We start from the raw sequence: 9,397 nt of genomic DNA, 5'->3' as shown, positions 1-9,397 counted from the left end.
TCTAAGGCACCAAGGCCGGCCCTTTGATTTGTTATTTGAGATAGCTGTTGCTGTGATATGTTAGTTAACCTGGTAGATAGGATGGTTATATGTGGCTATGCTTAGTGACCTATAGTTGGTCTGTCTGTCTGTATGCTGGTAGGAGATTACCTGTTATGTGTGTACGTGTTGAGCAGTAGTAGAGGGTATTCCATCCCGGTAGGATGATAGGGCCCTAGTATGTTGTCTTGTAGACTTATATGATTATTTGATAGGTGCACATGTTTGCTAGTATGTGGGCATTCCAACCTGATGGTTGAAGGCCAGGAGTATTCCATCTCGGTAGGATGATTGGACTCATAGTAGGTGGGCATTCCAACCCGAGGGTTGTGGGCCAGGAGTATTCCATCCCGGTAGGATGATTGGACTCATAGTAGGTGGGCATTCCAACCTGATGGTTGAGGGCCTGGGGGTATTCCATCCTGAGGGATGATTGGACCCATAGTAGTTATTGTATGTATAGGTGTGTGGGCATTCCAACCCGATGGTTGTGGGCCAGGAGTATTCCATCCCAGTAGAATGATTGGACTCAGAGTAGGTAGGCATTCCAACCCGATGGTTGAGGGCCTGGGGTATTCCAACCTGATGGTTGATTGGACCCATAGTATGCTGTTCATGGTTGTATGTGTATGGTTATGTGTGTACGGGTATTTTGGGGGAACTCACTAAGCTTTCGAGCTTACGGGTTTCAGTTTATTATTTCAGGTACATCAGGTGATCGTGACAAGGCAAAGGTGTGATCGTACCGCTCCTCATATTTTATGATTTTGTGATTTGGTTCTGGGGATACTCTGATGTTTAAACTATTTTGAAAACAAGTTGTAATAACTTAATGGTTTTGAATGGGTTAAAATGTTTTAAACTGGCTTAAATTTTATGGGTGTTATATATATGTTATTGTATGGTATGTGGTAGTTGGGGAGACTCACTAAGCTTCGTGCTTACAATTTTCAGTTTTGGTTTCAGGTACTCAGTTTTCAAAAGAGGAGCTCGGAAAGATTGTAGTGCACACACCATTTGTTCAGCCTGGGATGTTTATACTATGATATATTTGACAGTTGTTATGATATTTTGAGATACATTGTTTATGATTCTTATATGACGTTTGATGAATATGGTTTTATTACTGATTTAAAACGAAATTTTCAGACTGTGTTTTTGGGATGTTACAAGTTCCTTTACAGATTGCCCTTAACCTCATTTTGTCGTTTTTCACAAAGAATATATTCCTTCTTGTTTCCAGTGCATGCAATTGTATCTTTTCCTTTAACTCCTTCTTATTTTTATATTTTTGTCCTATCCTAAAAGTTACCTTATGTATCTCACCTTGAGAGCACCTAGTCTCCTTCCCCAATTCCTTTATTACAGCTCTTCTTTTCCTATCTATATCAGAACCCTCATCCAATGAATCCCATTGATCATTATCTATAACATCCAACTCTTCATTGACCTCATCACTTTCATTATCTCTATGCTTTGATAATCTTTTTTCAATAAATTCTGCTTCAAGATCTATATTCATGTAAAAATCCCTCATATCTACTTCTACATCAGGGATTATGTTGTCTTCATCCACCCAGAAATCACTATCATCACTGTCCTCACTCTCATCATTTCTTTCATGATTCTCTTCATCAGTCTCTATGTTATCTTCACTTCCATCATCAACTGCAAAATCTCTCATCTCTACATTCTCATCATTCATTTCATTTCTGTCATGATTCTCTTCTTCAGTGACTTCCTTATTAACTGCATTGTCCTCACCTTCATGAACCTCATCATCTACATTTTGTTCATTAGACTGTAAAATCTGTTGGTACAACCCAATATCAAAGTCATTAGCTGCCTCATCAAATTCATTAAATCCCTGGTCAATATCATTACATGCCTCATGAAATTCATTAAATTCCTGGTCAATATCAGTACATGCCTCATGAAATTCATTAAATCCCTGGTCAAATTCATTAGCTGCATCATCCTTATTCCCACCAATCCTATCAACACCAACATCATCCATCACCAATTTCTTAATACATGATGATAATGGTTTGTCCTTGATAAATTCCCTTTTCTTAGTATATTCAGGGGATATCGACAAGGCTAAAGCAGCTTCATTTGCTATCACAGGTGGTATGCATGTTTGTGGCATGCCACTGGGTTGGTTATTAGTTGGGGAGGTTTGATGTTCATCAATCTCCTCTAATTGCTCAATAATAACTTTTCTTATAGGTTTAGGAGCCATAAAGTAAGTAAGCAAGTTAGTAATACCATGTTCGGTGTAAACCCTTATCAGTTTATGCTCCTTCACATACTGGGCGAGATTGAGGACATCATCATCATTTCCTAGGGCCCGTAGCCCAAAATGCATGTCTCCCTTTGGCACTCGAAAATGATAGTAGATAACTGGAGGAACTGAGTATCCCAACCTTTTCATAATCGCATCCATCTCGTGAATTGAAAACTCTTCTATATCCATCATATCTACGTACGTCACAATACCCTCAATGTAGTTGACATTTGGAAACTTTGTGAACTCACCTCCATGATGTAGCTTGATGGTAAACAATGTAGGGTGTCCATCTTCAACACAAGAGCAAAAAAAAACTTCAGAAAGGATGATTTCTTGTAAGTAAATCAAGAAAATGATCAAAAACAAAATTACGTACCATAAACCACCATTGGGTCGAATGACGTGCTTGACAACCTTAAGTGCCACATTGGTATATGCATTCACTACGAAAGTCGCCTGATCGAAGCTATCAACCTTGGTAATCAGTTTAGGGTTCTTGATCCTCAGTCAATGAGGAGGGAAATTGTATCGACTCACGGTTTTTAAGGACTATAAATGTGAATTAGGCTCGATATTATCCGTATGGCGATGCATACATACAAACTCTCATTTATTAATATAAAATAAGGGGCATAAATAGGGAATGACCAAAATACCCCTAATTTGACTAGTCAAACATAACTTAACAGAGGGAAATAGACGGGAGTTAACCCATTGGACCAAATATACAAGAAAATGAAAACTTTGGACTTGTGGTGCTAGCCCAAACTTTTTTGGACCAAAGTGGCAATTTTGTGTAAACCACAGGGACCATTTGTGCAGTTTTGTCTTTTATCCACAATTTTTGAATAATTAGAAGGACCAATTTTACAATTTTCTCGTAAAATATTGTGTAAAGTTTTTAATTCAAATCCCATTATTTTATTTGGAAAAGAATTTAAAATCAATCAATTTGGACAAACACAGTTATCAGCAACGGATCACGTCCAAATATCTCCAACTTCAAAGAAAACCAGGATTGTAGTCAACAATGGCATAACATCTTCCACCTACTTACAGAAATTTTCATATTTTGCCATAGATTTCTTCGGAACTTTCAATATTTCACCCCCAAACATCAAATTTCTGAAGTTCTGCCATTCATGCTTAAGTATCATAATATTGTGATTTGCGCTTTCTTTACAAGCTTCATCTTGTTTTACATCCATCTCAGCAGATATTTTTGAAAAAGTAATCTTCTGTTTTGCCTGTAAGTAGTCGTTCTTGCACTGGTAAATGGGGTTAAGATGTATTCACACTCACTAATCAAAATCCATTTCATAAAATTTTCAAGAAATCTGGAAGAGAGCGCCAATCAGATCCATGATCCACATTTGATGAGCGTTGACTTCGACTATTGATGTTTCTTCAAAGGCCTTCAATGCTTTTCGAGTGATGTTCATATCTATCGGATAAATCTTAAAATATCCATTTCAAGAAATACGTTTTTCAAGTTGAGAGAAAGCTGAATTTGATGGTGGAGGAAGGGAAAGATAACGAAATCCATAACAAGGAAGAGCAAGTTGAAGCGGATGAAAATGGAAGCCCCAAAAGAGGGATCTTTGTGGGGTTTAATATTAGGGGCCCAATCGATTGGCTGAGAATGCTATCAAGGGAAACACATTGGAGTTCTGTGGTCGCTGTTGTGGTTGTTTATGGAATAAATCAAGGATTCGGTGGATCTCTTGCTAGAGTGGGCACAGAGTACTACATGAAAGATGTGCAAAAAGTTCAACCATCTGAATCACAAGCTTTCACAGGAATAACAAATATTCCATGGATTATTAAACCCATTTGGGGTCTTCTTACAGATGTTGTTCCCATTTTCGGGCATAGACGCAGACCTTATTTCGTTCTTGCTGGTAAAACCATATATCAATATATGTTCATTCATATACTTATTTAGTTTGTAATCGATCGATTTATTAATTGAATATTCGCAAATTTTCCAGGTATTGTGGGAATTCTATCGATGTTTTTCTTGTCGTTCCATGAAAAGCTGCATATTGTGCTAGCACTGGCGGCGCTAACAGCCGGAAGTGCTGGAGTTGCTATAGCAGATGTGACTATTGATGCGTGTGTAGCACAGCATAGTGGTGTTCATCCTTCTCTTGCTCCAGATATGCAAAGCTTATGTGCCTTGAGTTCTTCCATTGGAGCTCTAATCGGATTTTCTTTGAGCGGTGTCTTTGTTCATCTAATTGGTCCCAAGGTTGCTTTCTTGTACTTTTTATACTCAAATTGCAACATCTAACATTTTTTTTATTGACAACTGACCTGTTTCCTTTTAAATTAAAGGGAGTTTATGGGTTGCTAAGTATACCATATGCGCTTGTGGTACTGGTTGGTGTTGTGCTAAAGGAACCCCAATCACCTAGCTTTGCTTATAGACAGGTACATATAACTTGCCTTTGTTTCTTTTTTGAATGAGTACTACTATGTTTGTTTGGATAAATTGTTCTTTTTCAAAACTGAAAGAGACCAAATGCCCTTTCTACCCTTAGTTTCTTTAAAATAAAGTTGATAATATTCATCAATTTTTGGAAAAAGGAATTGGGAGGAAAAAAGTAGAAAGACAAAAAGGTAAATGGTTAGTGTCTTAATCCATTAAGTCATTATGTCCGGAGTAAGTAAAAAAGAAACAGCCACATATAGCTATCCAGATTAAGTGCTTAACCCATTAAGCCCGTTAAGTAAAAAAAGAAACATCCTCTAATTGTAATTTTTGTACTATTTGGTCCAATGCCAAACACAGTATATGGGTTTTTGAGGTGTGAGTTTGTTTATTGTTGAAAATTGATTTGTTTGGATATCAATCAGATCCGTGAGAAATTTGTTGATGCTGCTATGGTTATGTGGACTACTCTGAAAAGCCAAGATGTATGGAGGCCATGTTTGTATATGTATCTCTCTTTTGCTTTGAGTTTGAATATCTATGAAGGCCTCTTCTATTGGGAAACTGATTCAAAAGCCGGCCCATCTTTCTCCCAGGTGTTTATTGACATATTTGTTTTTACATATAACACTTTATTTTTTATCATCTATAATAATATTTTTGACAAATACTTATATCAAAAACATATTTTTTATAAATACAATAATTATTTATAACACATTTTATCAAACCGCAATAAGTTGATAAACACTTTAAATAGGCGAATAATGTATTAACCACTATATTGTGTATGCAGGAGGCTATTGGTTTTGTTTTATCGATTGGCTCAGTGGGATCCCTTTTAGGCGCGATATTATATCAATACACTTTAAAAACTCATCCTTTCCGAGCTCTGCTATTTTGGACTCAATTATTTTTCGGTTTATCAGGAATGCTAGATCTTGTCTTCATCCTAAGACTTAACCTTAAACTAGGAATCCCAGATTACTTCTTTGCGGTTATCGATGAAAGTGTGTTCCAATTAGTCGGGCGTTTAAAATGGATGCCACTACTTGTCTTATCTTCACAACTTTGTCCACCTGGCATTGAAGGCACGTTCTTCGCTTTGCTCATGTCAATTGACAATTTTGGCCTCATGTCTTCAACATGGTTAGGTGGTTTACTTCTTCATGTCTTGAATGTTACAAGGACACAATTTGACAACTTATGGTTGGCAATTTTGATACGAAATGTGCTGAGAATTGTACCTCTTTGTTTTCTGTTTTTGGTGCCTAAAAGTGATGCTGAGTCATTGGGGTTTTCACGTATGGAAGTATTGAGTGTTTTAGAGGATAGTGAAAATGGTATACAAGTATCGAGTAGTTTAGAAGAAGATAGTGAAATATTGTTGAAACATGAGGAGGAGGTGGAACTTACGCCACTTGTTACTAGTGTTCGTAGTTGATATAGGGTTTTGAATGTGTTGAGAAACATTATTCTTTTTGTTTTTTTGTTACATTTATTTGGTAAAGAGGGAAAATCAGGTGACAATTTTGTTATATGTTTGTTCATTGAGAAAGACAATATTAAAGATATGATGTGTAGAGAGTTTGGAGATGAACTTTTTCAGTCCTTTGGGTTCATGAAAATACAGTGTATGTGAGAAAAACATTTGTTGAAGTTGTTTTTAAATATATAATACTATGCGACTCTTTATCTGCAGTCGTATCTTGGGTATCTTATCGTAGTAGTATGTCGTCTCCATTTATACTTGAATGTTCCGACTCACTGCTCCAAGTCCAATTCAGTAGGAAGGTGTGTCATTGCCCCACGACCGTAACAAGTCTTTTCCGCTTAGCTTTTCCAAACAATGCAAAGGACCTAACTGCAAACAAGTTTTTAAAATTATATTGGCAGAAGAAAAATATGGGAAATCTGAGGTTTATATAATATCCAAAACTTAACAAAGGACCTAACTGCAAACAAGTTTTCAAGCAAGGACCAACCTGAAAAGTCCATGGTCCATATTTACAGTCTGTTGACTATTAATACAGCCATTCAGCAACCCTAATTTCTCGCTCAATAGCCGTCTCGAATTCTATTAAACCTTGAATTTGAATCTCCCTTTATCCTCAATTAGTGGCGTTTTCGATTTCTAATGATTTCATTCATTGCTGATGAAATCTATAGTAGCTGCAGCTATTCAAACTCTAGATCTTTGTTCATCAAAACCTACTAAAAGACGAGCACCGGTAACAGAAGTTCTCGTGAATTGTACAGGTATCTCCAATCTTTCATGTCAAATTCGCTATAAATACATGTTTGTTACATATGCTAGAAATCGCGAGCTAAAATCTAGTTCTGTAAAACAATGATTATTTTCGATTAGTTTCTTTCTCTTTCTTTTATGTCAACTACATATCGTCGTTTTAGGCATCTTAAATAGATCAATTCACCATTGGTACTAATAAGTGTATTGTTCATGTCAAGAGTACTTTAAAACATATATTAGATATATACCTCAGAAATCACGAGCTTAAGATCTGTTTTTTTTACTCCCAAAAAGTCAATTCGTTTGGATTATGTTTTTCTCAGCCCGTTGAAGTGAACTACATTTACATAAATAGCTCAAATTACTGCGGGTATTGCTATGTGTTTACACACTGTTGTTAGATTCATCGGAAAAGTTAGCTTTGTTTGGATCTAGTTTTGGTTTCACCATACTTTTTGGCTAAAGAAAATTGGTAATTTATGATTTTGTTTTTGGTGATCTGTTAGCAATTTGTTAGTAAATTTGAAAACATATGATTTAGCACTAATCTCAGATCCTCAAATCTTTGGCTTTGCAGATATGATCTATGTCATTTCAAGTTTCCATAAACAGAAAGAATCGGCAAGAACTACTACTCCAATGACAAGAGTGGTTCTTGAACTTTATATGACATCATCAACGGGAGTTCTTCACAAAACAAGCTTATCCTATAACTATCAAACTTTGAACATGTGATTTGTGTGGATTATTTTGAATATGCTAAAATCAGAAATCTTGGCTTCTTGGTTCTTTTTAACAAAGGGATATGATTGTACTATAATCCTCGGGCAGCACCAATGCATATCTGGATATGTTGTGCTCATTTGAGACGGGTGCATGCAAAAATATGTGTTGCACCCGTGTCACATGCGCTCAACGTATCAAGATGTGCATCTGGGCTGCCCGTGGATTATAATACCTTCTTAACCCCTTGTTGGATGAAGAATTGTGAAGCCAAGGTTTCGGGTTTTGGCATTTCCAAAATAATCCCCGACTTGTATAGGTTAGGTGTCCCTATTTACCTCGTGTCCTCTTATTGTATTAAATACTTTCAAATTGAAACCAATAAAACATATGCTTTATCTTGTTTGTTTACTGCACAATTGAATACAAAATCTTGGTTACTTTTGCATGGTGGTAGATTTGTATTCTGGGGGTTATCTTGAATTTTAAATAAGAATTTATATCTCATCATGTATCTGTGGGGGAAATTGATTGAACCAAAAGAGGTTTGATAAACAAAAATCAAATGAACCTTCGATGGTAAATACATGTCAACCGAAACAAGTGAAGATGACTACGGTCGTCTTGAACCACTACATTCATGTAAATATAAAGAATAATATCAATATTGAATATCAACCAGGATTTTGCCGGCTGCACGTTACGGCGGCGTTAATCCGTTATATTTGCTGGTAGATAAATATACGAGGTCGGTACTACCGACTAACTTCTATATATATCATCGAATAAAACGTATTATATGTCACCAAATTCATACGTAACGTATATAAAAAGAAGCACGAAAACGTAAAAAAACCGAAATTTATACCGACATGTACATAAATATAAGCAAGATTTGTTTTTTAAAGTTGACAAAAGGAAAGTTTAAATAATAATAGATGTATTATATGTGACCCGGCATATACGTAGGAAACGTACACAAAAATATGCACGAAAACGTAAAAAAGTATTACGTTGAGTTGAAACGTAGATAAACTCGAATTTATAACGACATGTACATAAAAATAAGCATGTAAAAAGTTGGTTTTTAAGTTGACGAACGAAAATTATTGAAAAAAATTAGATTTTGTATAGTAGAGGGGATAAAAAAAAGTTTATAAAATTGAGGTGATGAAAATGATATTTTATAAAGTTCAAATCGAGAGGTCAAAATGACATTTAAAAAAATAAAATATTAGAAAATATAATTTTAAAAAGTTGAGGGTGCCAATTGTCGTTAGAAACTTCCACCAACATTGGTATGTGATATATATAGTATAATGTAGGTGAGATAATGAACATATAGACATTATTTTTTTTAAAATTGGTCCATTATGGTTTGTAAATAATGAATTACAAATCTTTTTATCCTGGATTAGTGGTTATAATACTCATTTTTATATTTTAATAATTAAAAAAAAATTAAAGAGGGCCTAAAATACCCGTCCCCACTTGTATCAATGTTGATTCAGTATTCAAATGAAAGTAAAGGTTATTAGTTATTTAGCCTGGATTCAAGTTCCGTTTTCTTTTCTAGGAATCGGCGATGCTAGTGCAGTCCATCCTTTTGACTTAGCTCTAGTGGGTGATTAGGATGACGGGGCTTCTGTGCCTTGGTCTC

At 35.6% G+C, this 9,397-nt stretch overlaps 1 protein-coding gene and 1 long non-coding RNA gene across 3 annotated transcripts; both read left to right on the top strand.

The window, feature by feature from the left end:
* Positions 1-3,279: 3,279 nt before the first annotated feature.
* Positions 3,280-6,479, top strand: LOC145165616 (putative folate-biopterin transporter 2). 2 transcript variants are annotated; one of them, XM_079084379.1, is made up of 6 exons: positions 3,280-3,578; positions 3,663-4,230; positions 4,321-4,580; positions 4,667-4,762; positions 5,189-5,359; positions 5,560-6,479. In XM_079084379.1, exons 2-6 carry the CDS (start codon positions 3,843-3,845, stop codon positions 6,205-6,207), a joined length of 1,563 nt encoding a protein of 520 aa, XP_078940505.1. In that variant the 5' UTR covers positions 3,280-3,578; positions 3,663-3,842; the 3' UTR covers positions 6,208-6,479. The 2 variants fall into 2 exon arrangements, with proteins under 2 accessions (XP_078940505.1, XP_078940504.1); XM_079084378.1 differs by having other exon boundaries at positions 3,280-4,230.
* A 313-nt stretch (positions 6,480-6,792) lies between these two features.
* Positions 6,793-8,148, top strand: LOC145165617 (uncharacterized). Its single transcript, XR_013740143.1, has 2 exons — positions 6,793-7,022; positions 7,592-8,148. It is a non-coding gene; the product is annotated as an uncharacterized LOC145165617 (long non-coding RNA).
* Positions 8,149-9,397: the final 1,249 nt, after the last annotated feature.

This window comes from Lactuca virosa, chromosome 3 (assembly GCF_052849685.1).
Source record: "Lactuca virosa cultivar CGN04683 chromosome 3, Lactuca_virosa_CGN04683_v6, whole genome shotgun sequence".
Classification (NCBI taxonomy): Eukaryota; Viridiplantae; Streptophyta; class Magnoliopsida; order Asterales; family Asteraceae; genus Lactuca; species Lactuca virosa.
The sequence above is the reverse complement of the archived record's forward strand: the minus strand, read 5'-3'. Positions and strand labels throughout refer to the sequence as shown.

Coding starts and splice junctions, on each gene's coding strand:
- LOC145165616 (XM_079084379.1), top strand. CDS start 3,843: ATGGTGGAGGAAGGGAAAGATAACGAAATCCATAACAAGGAAGAGCAA. Junction 4,581..4,666: donor TTCATCTAATTGGTCCCAAG/GTTGCTTTCTTG, acceptor TTTAAATTAAAG/GGAGTTTATGGGTTGCTAAG. Junction 5,360..5,559: donor CCGGCCCATCTTTCTCCCAG/GTGTTTATTGAC, acceptor TTGTGTATGCAG/GAGGCTATTGGTTTTGTTTT.